Source organism: Panicum virgatum, chromosome 9N, assembly GCF_016808335.1.
Source record: "Panicum virgatum strain AP13 chromosome 9N, P.virgatum_v5, whole genome shotgun sequence".
NCBI lineage: Eukaryota > Viridiplantae > Streptophyta > Magnoliopsida > Poales > Poaceae > Panicum > Panicum virgatum.
In genome coordinates, this window is record NC_053153.1 from 29419071 (window position 1) to 29433223 (window position 14153).

The window sequence follows — 14153 nt, forward strand, 5'->3', positions numbered from 1 at the left end:
TAAATGAAAGTATACTGAATCTATTTGGTGGACTAGGGAACAGACTCAGCCTCTCTCTAGGCAACGGTGCACAGATCATGGAAGATGAAAGCGCCTTCTCTAAAACCACAGTACCGGTGGGCTTCCTCCAAGCATACTTTGATGCAGCTCTCGTAGGCAGACCTTCTAAAGTTGCACTGGCACTGCCCGACCGCATACACCATCATTGTCTCACCACGGGAAACAACAACAGGATGTTATTAAATAGCAGAAGGGAGAAGGACGCCCTCCTAGAAGAATAGCAGACACCGTGCATGTCCATGTTGTTATCGTACGGGATATCATGGTGAAGTTACCCAGGGAGGAGCAGTAGAAAGCCCAGTAGGAGCTGGAGCTACTTACCGTGGTGATGAACTGCATCGTAATCAGAATAGTGGTGGCGATAACTAGCACCTTAACCATTTTCATCTACAAAAGTAGATAGAATGAACAGACTATAGGTATGTCAACACCAATACACGAATAATGTTAGATTTAGAGAGGTTTTAAAAAAGATGATATGATAACAATTAGTAGATTAAGAACAAAATTAAATGCTTATGCAAGTAGTGGTGCATAAAGATTGTCCATTGGCTATTCTGTTCTCCCTTCCTCCACTCGTTTTCTTCTTTCTCCTCCTCCACCTTCTTCATCCATGGTGGAAAATTATTGTAGAGGCTCCATAAGCAACATCGACGTAGGGGGCTCAAGCTTCCCCACCCCCACCCAGATGTTGCTCCGATCCCTTGGGACCTTTTGTATTGGCTCACAGCGGGCTCAATAAAGTCTAAAAAATAAAATAGCCAAGGGATGATAGAGCTGAGATGATTCAACAGTAGAAGGGGGAAGGGGCAGAGCTTTCTCACCGTCGGTCAATGCTAGATGGCACTCGAATTGATGCCGGATCCCGACGAGAAGGCGTCGAGGTGGCAGCGGAGGCTTGGAATTAGTTGTGGGCACTTGCTGGCTGTATGCTGCCCCCCTTGCAATCGATCGCTAATGGATCTTTTTATTTCAGCATTTTTGGTGAGAGCTTGAGTGGCCTGCACGTTTTTTTGCCCAAACTAGACCATCATCACCAAGAAAATAGCGGTTTCCAAAGCGGGAAGAGGAAGGTTCTGTGCCCCTATCCCCACTCCCCATTCCTAATTCATTGCAGTCCAGTGCGCTGTCGGCTGGCCATCACAAAGGCTGGTCTTTGAGACCGGTAGTTGTCTTTCATCATTGTTAGAATGTTAGATGAGATCAAGTAACACTACTAAGTTCCTTTAATCATTAGTTGCGATGTGTTGTGAATTTATTCTTGCCTGCTTGGACAAACTAAGAGCCAGCTACAGTCATAGATGCATGGGGTTTTTCCTTTGTGAACTAGCCCACGAAAGACCCCCACCCGGGGGGACTAAAGAACTTTTTAGTTCCGGTTTATAATACTAACCCGGATTAAAGGTTGATCCTCTTGTAGCCAGAACAAAAGCCAATCACAGGGATATTGATTGCTGGAGAAGCTGCGTAGTACCTTGCCAGAGTTGCAGACCTGCAGTACGTAGTAGTCTTCTGCAACTTCAAGGGCCTAAGCTCATGGTGGGCTGTGAAGGAACATGGGCTCAGATTCACGTGGGCGCGGATCGTGGTTGTCTAAAACCTGGGCTGATGATGTTCCGTTGCAGCTGCCTGGCCAGAAATTGGCCCGATTACGCGCTCGAGAGGAAAACGACGGCTACAACAACTACAGAGCGTAGCAAAGCACGAGCATCTTGGACATGTGTACGCATGCCGACCTTATCACGTCACCATCTTTGCTGACGTAGCCAAGGCGGAACGTGTATATCCGGCGCGCGGCGGCGCCGACCTCTGACGCCGACGCCGACGCCGACGCCGACGCCGCGCGGCCGCACGAGCGCACGTTTCCTTTGGTCCACACCCGGACACGTCCGGAGGAAGCGCAGGGAATATTACTCGCATCAGCACGTAGATCCACTGCGTGCACGGGCGTATGTGAGAGATGGTGCCGGTGTCAGCGTCGAACATCACAAAAAAAATGAGAGCAGAACCAGTAGGGCCAGCTAGCTAGCTATACTGGCCTGCTGCTACAGCGATTTTCTTTTTTCGAGGAGCAATTCCTGGATCTATCTACCTATCCGTCTTGCTGTTGCACAAGAGAGATCGTAGAGTTCCTCTAAAAAGATAGAGATCATATCAGAGTTACTCCTTTTTTTTTGTTCCTTTAGTTCCAAGAACTAATTTTAGCCCTTTGACTAAAAACTTTTAGTCCCTTTCTGTTTGGAACTAGGGATTAAAGAGGACTAAAAATCATTAAATGATTTTTTTGGGGACTAAAAATCATTAAATGATTTTTTTTTTGGGAAGGGGCAAGGATCCCCGTTTATAAAAGCCGGGCTTTTACAACCAGCACCCTGGAGGAAAAGAATTTTAAAACATAGTCCATAATCCCCATCGTCCAGAGGTGCAAATTTACGTACAAGACCCTCAACCCACTCAAATTTGAAAGCAAAGTCCTTGGATCTTCACGCAGAGAGCAGCTCGCCCAAGACACTCGACAAGACCCCCAGCTTGTGGAGACCACAAAGGAGGACTTACTGCTAGGCACCGAAGCCGAGTAAATGGCCTTCCAAGCACATCGGCCATCATCGTCGAGAGCGAGGAAGAGCAGCAAGAGATCCGCCGTCGCCAGTAGGAGAACTGGCGACCGGAAGAAAAGTCCACCGCCGCCGAGGATCCCAGCAGCGAGGACAAGCCACACACCCACGAGGATGTCCGGAGCTCCCACCCTTTCGCAAAAGAACAGGAGATAAAAACTCACGTTGTCGTCGCCGGAACCGGAGAAATCATTAAATCACTAAGTAGGGGCAGCAGTTGGAAAAATCCCAATAAACACGTCCATGAGGATCTAATAGATTTTAGTCCCGATAAAGTGCAGGGACTAGTGCATTAGTCCCATGAACCAAAGAGAGGCTAATAATCATTGTCTTTCAAAGGGGAACGGATCATGACTTTTCACCAAGCATGATGATAGCTTCAGAACCCTCCTACTGTCGTACATCACACATACCGTAAATTGCAGGCCAATGGCACTCGCGAGTAACTTCATATACATGATAGAAACAGGGGATTTTATTGTCCATCACGGGCATAGGAGCAAACTGAATGTGAAAATACACAGGCAATTACCAAGATGACACAAAAACTAATGGGGTGGTGAATACAGAATGGAACACGATCGATCGTCTCTAACCCCCCTCAAAGGGGCTAAACCGTATGTTTGCTGTTGTGTACTCTTTCTACCGTCCCAACAACTCTCCGACAGCTTCCGTATGCAGCTATGGGATCGGCACTCAGAGGCCCTCCTTGCCGTCGGCGGCGCGGAGGGAGCCCAGCTGCACGGGCGCCTGGGTCGACACCACCTTAGAGGACCCGTACGCCGCGATGTCGATGCCCTGGATCTTCTCCTTCTCGATCTGCTCCTTGATCCAGAAGTAGGTGAACCGAAGCCCGTCCTGCACGCACGCACGGTTCGGTTTACAGGCCTCGTCAGTCAGGATCAGGAATCGTTTCTTGGAATCTATGCCAAGGATACATGCACGCATAATGCGATGCCAAGCAAGATGGCGACGGTACCTTGAGCTTCATTGTCGGAGCCCACCCGAGCTTCTCCTTGATAAGGGTGTTGTCAGAGTTGCGCCCGCGGACACCCTCTGGACCAGGGATGTGGTGGATGGGCAGCTTCCTATCCTCAAAGCTCAGCACGATCTCAGCCATCTCGTTCATGCTCACCATCTCGTCACTCCCAATGTTCACTGGCTCGCGGAAGTCGGACTTGGTCAATCTGGACAGAATTTTGTATTGTGCCATGTTTACTTCCCCAACTCTGTGCGGTGCAGGCACAGCCTTAGCACATCATGGACAATACGAAAAGTTGCTACATACCTTAGAACACCCTCGACGCATTCGTCGATGAAAGTGAAGGATCGGGTTTGGAGGCCATCGCCCCACATCTCAAACCTCTCGGTTGATGTCTGAGCTTTTCTGCAGAAGGCAGCAGGTGCCTTCTCACGACCACCTGTTACCAAGATAACATTGCAAACAAATTGAATTATTATCTCAGCAGGCAGCAGCATTTGGGGCACCCTGCTGTAAGCCTGTAAGTCAAATTGATTAGCTGGTAGATTTACCTTTCCATGTACCGAAGGGACCATAGATGTTATGGAAACGGCCAATGCGGCACTCGATGCCAAAGTCCTTGGTGTAGTGCTTGCACAACTCCTCAGTTGCAAGCTTCTCCAAGCCATAGGCGTCTTGAGGCTGCAAGGTAACAGATCAAAAAATGAATAAACTTGAGAGTGTGAATGTGTCTGAAGAACAGAAATGCCATTGTATTTCAATGAACACACCTCAGCAGGCCAGGCATCGGATTCCTTCAGGCTCACATTTGTGTCAAGCTGCTTGAATTCAGGGTAAATGCATGCACTGGAGGCGTAGAAGAACCTGAAAGACCCAAAAGATACAAGATTTTAGTCAATGACTTGAATAAAAGATCATGTGTAGTTCAGACATGGTATTTGAAAGTAAGACAGGTGGTTTATATAGAAAGAAAACAGAAATAGTTCTGCTATCACCAAAGTCCCCTGTTTTTTTCCTTTTCTTTTTAAAGTTCAGTTTGGTTAATGTCAGTACCAGCTTGACTGCATACAGATCTGTTCGAAAAAAAAAAAATATACAGATCTGGATTGGATAGTAACAAAAAATTCGCAAGCTGAAACTGTACCCAACACTTCCAGCATGCATAATAAATGCTGTTTATACATAGTATCTAGGTTCACTATAAACTCCAATTGAACTTCCTCCACTAGATTAGATGTGCATGTCAAAAAATCAGTCATGGAGCAGGACACGACATTGTGCAGCCACATAAGAAAATGGAGCATCATACCTCTTCACACCATTGATACGTGCAGCCTCTAGCATGTTGAAACTGATCATGGTGTTGTTGTACATGATGACAGAGTGGTTTGACTGGATGAACCCCATGCCACCCATATCAGCAGCAAGATTGAATACATGATCGACGCCTTGGGTAACCTTCAGACAGTTGTCCATGACCCTGAGATCAACCAGGTGGAACTCATGGCAGAACATGTCCTCGGTCATGTGCTCATTCTTCTTCCAGTCAGAGGCAATGATATAATGGCCCTCGCTCTTCAGACGGCGAGCAATGTGGGATCCAATGAAACCACCAGCCCCAGTAATCGAAATCCTCAACTTCTCACTTGGCCAGTAGGGCTCCCTCTCCAGCTCAGCATAGGTGTACTCGCCATAAGCAGTAACAGTCTTCTCGCTGCTCCCCATTCTGTCATTTTACAGCATTTTAAGCAACAATCAGAAATAGAACAGTTAAATTAATGCATAAGAATTACTGGACCTATCTTTTACATTGATGTTTAGAAACATATAACACAAACACTGACAAAATTGTTTGGGTCTCATGACCAAAATAAGTTATATGATTGAATGTGGAACCAGAAAAGGTATATGCGACAAACTGCTGTATCATACATATTATTGCTAAAGTCCAGCTCATCAATGGATCGTTAACGAGTCATGTATATTTCATAAAAAAACAATATAACACCAAATTATCAGCCAATCATGGTTTGAGGGAATCTTTGCAGCAAGTCGTGCATGCTACTGGCAAATAAACATTATCTAATATGGCATCACGGAATCTATAGCCCGGTGGTTAAGCTATATCTTAATTCTTAAGTACCGTTGCAGATCCGGTTGACTTAAAGCGTAAGCATTACCAGAGGAATGAAAAAGACAAGAAAAGCAGAGCACAAAGCTGATTAACAAATCCAGACATTATGAGGCTATGAAGCATGTGCAATACACATACTGAGGAAGAAACTCTAACCCTTTTACTTTCACTCTTGTCAGTAGCAGATTGCAACCATTTGATGAATGAAAAAGAACAAGGAAACAGAGCAGAGCTCATCACATAGACACACTCATTTGAAGGATGAAATCAGAAGACTTTTACCTCTACTGCTGAGCAGTAGCACTAGCACAGAATTGAGTTACTAACAGGTCAAACTGTGGAAATCAAGCTACAGAAAGAACCTAGAATTTCTAGTGGAAGTCGTTTAAGAACAGAACATCAACCATACATCTGCGTTCGGACAGGATAACCAATGCATAAAAACTACGGTGGGTCATGAGAAGTGGATCTCGGCAATCCATGGCACCGAAAAGTCAACCATCATCCCCCAATCAGAGCAAGGAGCCTCCTGCTCCAACACATCGGATGCAAACTGCAGAATAAGCAAGCACCATGCTACTGCATAGAACTGACAAAGCAAGGGGCAACCTCGATTCCGCTCCCCCAGTTCTCGCCGCCGATTTCACCAAAGCCTCTGCTCCGAAATGAACTAATTACGAACTACGAAGGTATGGAAAAATCCTGCATGATACAACAAAGCTTTTCCCGATACAACCGAGGCTAAAACCTGTGCGCGTGGATTCACTATGCCGAGAACCGCATCCCCATCGTGCATGCAGGCGGCGGCGACCAGCCGGGGGTCATGCCGCGCGGGGTCAAGAAGACAAGGAGGAGAACCAAAATGGCTGGACCAAATCCACCGAAACGGAGCCCGGGACGAGCTAGCGCGATCTAAAACGCAAAAAGAACAGAGCAAGACGAGATCCCGGCAGGGGATTCGGCGAGTTTACCTCTGCTTTGTCGGCGAGGGAGACGACGAAGACACGGAGGGGAGGGAGGTGGGGTGGAGAGGATAGGAGAGGGAGGATCTCCTGTAGTGCACGAGGGGTTCCAAAAGTCCCTATCACATCAAAAGGAATCTTACTATTTTATATTATTAAATAAAATCTGTTTATAAATGTTTTTTGACAGCTGAGTGCTTTTTCGCGAGACGAATCTAATGAGCCTAATTAATCGATGATTGGCTACAGTGATGCTACAGTAACCATTCGCTAATCATAGATTAAGATACATCATTAGATTCGTCTCGCAGTTTAGCCCCAGGGTTCTGCAGTTAGTTTTATAATTAATATTTATTTAATACTTCTAAATACTAAAAAGTCCCTAGGACTTTTTTGAAGTCCCTCAATCTAAACACCCCCTTAAACTTTTGGGGAGAAAAAGTGATGAAATGCCAAGATTGACAGGATTTTTTTCCCTTTCGGAAAGGCAGAAACCTTGGACCATTCCTGCCAGGTGCCAGCAAATTTTTTTCACTGCCTGTGATTTCAGCAGCGATCCCATTCCTCTGCTTCCTTCGTCAGCCCTGTTTAGTTCCTAAAATTTTTCCTACAGTCCATATCACATTGAATTTTCGGACATATGTATGGAATATTAAATGCAATTAGAAATAATTACACAGTTTAACTATAAATGACGAGACGAATATTTTAAACTTAATTAGTCCATGATAAGACATTAATTGTCAAATAACAATGAAAGTGCTACAGTTCCAAAATTCAAAAATTTTCCCCAACTAAACAAGGTTCAGTATACTTGGCTTGTTAGCCAACCAGCTACCACTATGTTCGCTTGACGGTGGCTGGTGCTAATTTGTTATTAAAAAATACGGCTACCTCGCTGGTGGCTGGTGCTAATTTGGTGTGAAAGAAAATAGTGCTAACTGACAAGCCAAGTAAACAGAGTGACTAGAAGCAACCTATAGCCAACATTTCAAAAATAAATCATTTTAGTTTTGTTCTAAATCAAACATCACTAACTTACTAATTTTTAGTCATATCAGGCATTTGCATGAAAGCTGGTCATGCCTTTTTCAACAATATATTTCTATTATTGCTTCACAAAAAGCTTAAAATATCAGCTTGTTTGCCAGATTATCGTTGCGTCCGGAAACAGCCTGTGCAACTTGCTTCTTCTTAAGTTTCAACACAACTGGTCCTCCCAAATTCTTAATTTTTTATCGAATGCATCTGAGCATGCATCAGGGGCAGGCCCAGGATTTGGAAGGTGGATATTCAAAATTTCAAAGGTGTAAAAAAAATTTGACAGCCCAAATTTCGTAAATTATAATTAAAATTTTCAAAATAAAGATTGAAGTTATTACTAGTCAGTTCACCTTGCGCTTAGGCTTGATTTCGCTCAAACCTACTTCTGCTTGCTCGCCCACACCCACAGAGCACGGACTGCTGGAGGTAGGAGCTTTGGAGACCCTGCCGTCCTGGTGAAGCGGCAGCGCCGTGCCCTAGCCACACACGCCACGCCGTGCATGCTTGAGCCCTGCGCCTCGGCCTAGCTGCGGCGCTGGCCTGGCCGCTACCCACGTCTCGTGGCTCGCCCGGCTACCAAGCTTTTGACATTGTCAAAAGCCCGACCGTGGAGCCCCTACTGATGTCCGTCCTCACAACCGATGAGCTCCTACCTTCGTATGGCCTCGTCGCACCCTCGCTGTCGGGATCTCTGATTCGTGGAGCTAGGGTTGCGGTCTTGCAGTTGGGATTAGGAATCGAGGGACCGAGGGGGCACACGGGCACTTGGCTTGTCAGTCAGGCTAGCTATCTTGCTATTTAACCGCTAATGGACCTATGTGCTGTCGGGTGAGGAGGTGTGGGACATGGGCTGCTATGATTTTTCAGCACGAAGCAAAAACTAGAAGTTTAGAAGTCTGTTATATTGTGTAATATTTGTATTTTTGATTTACATATATATAACACACTACATATTAAATGTTTTGTTAAAAATAATGGGTATTCAGTTGAGGCCCGACACTGGCATGCATTTTATTAAGAGACGAGAAATACATAAAGAAAAAATTATGGCAAAGTGATCGCGAGACATATTGGACGACCAACCGAAAACACACAGTTGTTAGGCTATTCCCAGCAGTGCTCCTATCAGGATGCGGATGCGGAAGAAAGGTACGCAGATACGAAAGATGCTCATGCAGCAGATTGCGCATGCGGCTGCGGAAAAAACGAGTCCGCTCTCAACGCCACGCATATCTACGGTTTCTCTCTCCTCATCACATCCTTGCAGACTGCTTTTGGTATTCGCACCAGCAACCGCATGCTGCTAGAACTGCTCTCGTTTTTAGGCAGCGCTGGTGGTGGGCCATACTGAGTTTTTGCGTATCCGCATAGGAGGACTGCTGGGAATAGCCTTAAGAAAAAGCTCTAGCATCCTGGAACCCCGCATGCAGCCAAGCAGCAGCTTCCTCGAAGATTAAATTGACAATGACATCGACCACCGAGCGAGTCACGCATTAATTACTCCGATTGTGTTCCTTCCAAAAGGTCTTCTCAAATTCTTCATAGAATAGAATGCCTAATTGGCCGACTTTTGGTGCGTTACGGTATAGTGACTTTGTTCTTGTTCTTCTTTATTTTTAAACGAACAAGAGTTATAAAGAAGACTCACGAGTCAGAAGAAGACAGAAGAGCGAAAGGTCGGGCGGCCGCTTGCCTAGCCCACGCCCCATAGCATCGCTCTCTCAGCAGGTCCTGAGTTCGAATTTCATCAGAAGCGAATTTCAGACTGTTGAGAAAAAAAACTTTCTCGTTGTGCTTGCCGCAAGGCTTGGCTCTCACGGGTATGGCCCAGGGTTCGGGGGTTTCTCTACCCGATTAAGCCGGTTAGACTTCCTCTTAATGAAAAAACAGTGGGGCCATTTTCACCCCTGGTAGAGTTTTTTTTTCAGAAGAAGACCGAAGATGAGAATGGCGCTCGTTACAGACGCGCGCACAGCTAGGCTGCTAGCGGGCAGGGGGCTGCTCCTACCTGCCTTGGTGGGCCGCACGTCGGCTTAGATAGCCTGTCTAGAGGATGGGCCCTGCCAGCCTAGGAAAGGAATGGAATGGTGGCTTGGTGACGTGGATGGTTGGTGAAATGGTGAGCGTGGCGGCCATTGCAAAGTGGCCGGGCCGCAGCATAGTATTTTAGAGTATTTTTACTCGGTCATGGTCTCCGCTCGCCGCGGCTGCCGAGGCTGCAGCCAGCAGCACAGCATACATGGCCGATGGGCGCGCGTCCGCCGGATACCTCGGTTAATTGTTTACTTCACAAAGAACTTGGTTAACTTACCCAGTTGCAGTAGCAACTTGCACACTTGTATCGGCTTTGCATCAAGGTTTTAAATAATCGGCTATAGTTGTCGCTATCTTCGGTTATAGTCTTTTTGGAAAGCTACCGCTAGTAGAAATAGTCTTCTATATCTAGCTATAGCTTCCGCTATCAGCATTTTAAGATCATTTGCCGCTAAATAGCATAGCCCGCTATTTAAAACATTGCTTTACATTGATTAAAATATCATTATTAGATAAATAATTAAGGGACCGGATTTTGCTTTGTGGATTATTTTGTTTTTGTAGATTATGAAATATTCTATATTGGAACATAAAATTTGTTTGTGCATATAAAAAATTACTCAGATTTTCCAGCCCATAATATGCATAAAAAATGGTAGGGACGATATATTTAGAGAACTGTTTAATTTGCACATACTGGTAGGAAAAGATGTCGAGTTGCCAAGAACATATATGTTCTTGCACATTGTAAATATTATATTGTTTATTGTACATGATGCATGTATTATTTTGCTCGGAAAATTGGTTGTTTTATCTATGTATTATTCTTGTGAACATGACGAACGCACATGTGCAAAGAACGGGCTAAATATTCTTTGCAGTTGCACATGATGAAAGGAATCCGTGCTCATTGTCTAAGAGGGGGAGGGAGTAAATTAAACAAACTTAAAATCTTAACATATGACTCCAACTAGAATGCACAAAATATAAACTAAAACATATTATATAGATGTGCATCTATGATTCTTCTAGTGTCAAGTCCTCATCCCAAAATAACTTTTGCAATATATAGCCAATTCTAACTTGATGCTACTCTAAAAAGATAAAGGCACACAAAGTTGTAAGAAAAAGTGCGGAAATGTAAAGAGGAGATGAGCGGAAGTGAACTCTTGACACGAGGATGTATCCCGACCCGTGGTATCGGTAAGTACTAAGTCACCCCCACGTTGTTGAAGCACTAAGTCACCCGTGGTATCAATTGCCAAGAAAGTCAATCCATCGGCGATGGAGGAGGTGGTGGTGGGTAGAACGGCTGGTGCGGGTAGAACTCTGGAGGCGGCACTGGAGCCGGGAACACAGAGTAGAAGTGGTCAGAAAATCTAGTGAAGGCTGTGCTAAAAGTGTCAAAACGCTGCACAAGCTGTTGCTGCCTCTGCTCAAGCTGCTCGAACTGCTCGGATGACGGCATATCTTCAAAGCGTGAGTCCAAAGCTGCTATATCAGAGTGTAGACTCTTCTGGACCCCCCTGCATCTGAATCATCATGGGCTGGAAGAACTGCTGCTGCATGTTCTGAAAACCAAGATTCATCTGACTCTTCATCTGGCTGGCCAAACCCACTATCTGAGAGGACAGGCTCTGCTGTATGGATGCAAAGTAAGGGTCGAAATACCCAGCTGGAGGAGCCCATTGCTGCTGCACTGGAGGCTGTGGTGGTGGCATGGCATGTTGTGCTGCAGGTCCTCCCATGTGAGCGTCATCATCACTATCATCTCTAATATCATCTTGTCCATGTGCTCCCACATCCATATCATCTCCAGAGGAAGGAGTCAAGGGCCTCAAGAGAAAGCACATGCCATTCTTGAAGGGCCTAAAGGGTATATGCCGGCACTCACAAATGCCTCTAAAAGAAGTCTTGGCCTTGATGATAGACATGATGTATGGAGCAAAATACAAGTTCATCTCCATGTTAAGCCTCAAATCTGCTAGCTGATCCATGATAAATGCAATGATGTTGATTCTGTTGCCATTCATCACATGAGATATGACATTCCAATAATGACCTCTGATCTTGTCCTTGTTGCCACTCTTAGGCATGAAAATGACTCTGACAATTTTATTTATTACTGCTAGATGATGCCTCAGACCCTAAATACCCCCAAAGCTTCTAGGAATACCAACATGTGCAGTCTCATAATACATGGGGTAATCATTCTCATCAAGTGGGTTTTCTAGAACGACATTCACACTTTGCTCACTAGTTATGAAATTATAATCCAACTGATTAGCTGCAGCAAACTGAGCAAATGTGGCATAATAAGTCCTCTTTCCAGTTTTCCACCATATCTTTTTCTTCTACCATGTTGATTTCAAGTGTGGCATAAAACTGACGAATGACAGTCTCATTCCAATCATATCTACGCTGCATGAAGTATCCTAACCCCATAGTCTCAAATCTATCAACTAGTTCAGACATGACAGACTGTGACCTCATATAGGCTAAATCTATGGCCTGATGCTTGAAGACATTTTTCTTGACCAAATGACCAAAATATGCATCTTGCTGAATCATAGTGCTAAAATAGAGAATATTTGTGTCACTAGGCTCATTGAGCTGATTTACTAACCTTGCATTAGCATATGACTCAGTGGTCCACTGCCTGCTCTGAAGGTCTAGCCCCATAAGATCAGTGATGTCATCCTCATCACCCTCAATATCTTCATCTGAAGAGTCACCTCCAACATTGCCAACTGAGGAAGCTGCAGCCGCTCACTAGGATTAGGATCATAATCCACATCATCTGAGTCATCACTGTCCCTGTGTCTCTTTGATGCACTAGCCTTCTTGATCTTTGATGTGTCTCTTTGATCCACCCTTTTGGATCTTCCTGGGTGGCCTTATATCAAGAATTAACCATAAGAACAATTATCAAACTAATAGAATCAATCCATATTGATACATGTCAATCAGTCCTATGTCTGAAAAATCTGCCAATGGCGGACTGTCCGCACCACTGAACGCGGACCGTCCGCGGTTCACTGAACCACCATAGCGGACTGTCCGCGGTCAGTGGGCGGACCGTCCGCGACCCATCTATTCTGCGCAGTAACTTGAAATCTTCCAAATCTTGATTCATTCACAATTTGAGTTCTACATCAAATCCACCAACCAAAATTTAACCATAGCATCTCCTCATCACTAGAAACAAGTTCCCCAAACTATTTTCATGAATCCATGGCCCAAAAATAGATCGGAGCACCCTAACCCTAGCCTCTCTCATGATGAAATCCTTGAACACAAAGAGAGGAATCATTAAAATACCGAGAGGACATGATGGAGAATCTTGAGAAGGGTTCGGGGATGCGCTCAGACCGTACGGGAACCACGACAAATGGCCTCCCCCTTGAAGGTTCCTCCCACGTGCTTGAGAGAGAAAGGAGAGAGCTTTTGTTGGAAGTGGTCGGTTTGGTGGGGGGAGAAGAAAGGGACATCCCATATAAGTCAAGTCTAGCGACCTCACCAGTTTTGCGTAGGCGCGGACTGTCCGCGATACCTTGGCGGACCGTCCGCCACTATAATCTCCGACTGAGTTCCCCACTGAAACTACCTCTGATCAATTTTTCTCTACACTGGCGGACAGTCCGCGGACCTTGGTCGGACCGTCCGTGACTTGCACAGTTCACACCACCGGTGTATCCAAGGCCAACCGATTGTACCGGTGACCGACGGACCGTCCGCGGTCTGTTGGCGGACCGTCCGCAGTTCATTTCTGCGGCTGAAAATTTCTCTGCAAAGCCTCTGGTGAACAAACTCCATGAACAGAGGACCGTCCGCCTCTTACCCGCAGACCGTCCGCGCTACCAAAAATCTGACAAGTCTTAATTCTGCCAACTTTCACAATTTCAACTCCAATTTGGGATCATTGCTCATATAAAATTCTAAACATCTCAAAACTTGCATGAAAACCTTCCAACGACTCATATGAGCAAGTTACAGCAAGAATTCAAAAAATAAATCTAGTAAAATCATGAAAACTCATAAATGGCTAAAAAATACTCCAAAAATTCAGAAAATTGAAACAAAGGATGCATGAAAGAACCATATGCCATATGTGCTAGTTTTCAAGTCAAATTTGAGAAGTCAATGATATTGAGCTCATTTCTCAACTTGCAAAACCGAGATTCATCCAATGGCTTGGTAAATATATCAGCTAATTGATCATCTGTGCCAATACCATCAATCTTGATATCACCCTTGTTCACATGATCTCTAAAAAAATGATGACGGGTACCAATATACTTGGTTCTAGAATGTTGCACCGG

The 14153-nt window shown here is 45.1% G+C and overlaps 1 protein-coding gene and 1 long non-coding RNA gene across 3 annotated transcripts; both read right to left on the minus strand.

Annotated features, from left to right (window-relative positions):
* LOC120687877 lies at positions 1-1146 on the minus strand. Its single transcript, XR_005680899.1, has 2 exons — positions 885-1146; positions 1-805 (listed from the first exon to the last, which is right to left on the minus strand). It is a non-coding gene; the product is annotated as an uncharacterized LOC120687877 (long non-coding RNA).
* A 1923-nt stretch (positions 1147-3069) lies between these two features.
* Positions 3070-6886, minus strand: LOC120690158 (GDP-mannose 3,5-epimerase 1). 2 transcript variants are annotated; one of them, XM_039972696.1, is made up of 7 exons: positions 6763-6886; positions 4967-5383; positions 4428-4521; positions 4209-4338; positions 3964-4096; positions 3655-3862; positions 3070-3533 (listed from the first exon to the last, which is right to left on the minus strand). In XM_039972696.1, the coding sequence occupies exons 2-7, from the start codon at positions 5380-5382 to the stop codon at positions 3372-3374; spliced, it is 1143 nt and encodes a 380-aa protein (XP_039828630.1). In that variant the 5' UTR covers position 5383; positions 6763-6886; the 3' UTR covers positions 3070-3371. The 2 variants fall into 2 exon arrangements, with proteins under 2 accessions (XP_039828630.1, XP_039828631.1); XM_039972697.1 differs by having other exon boundaries at positions 6401-6766.
* Between the last annotated feature and the right edge of the window lie 7267 nt (positions 6887-14153).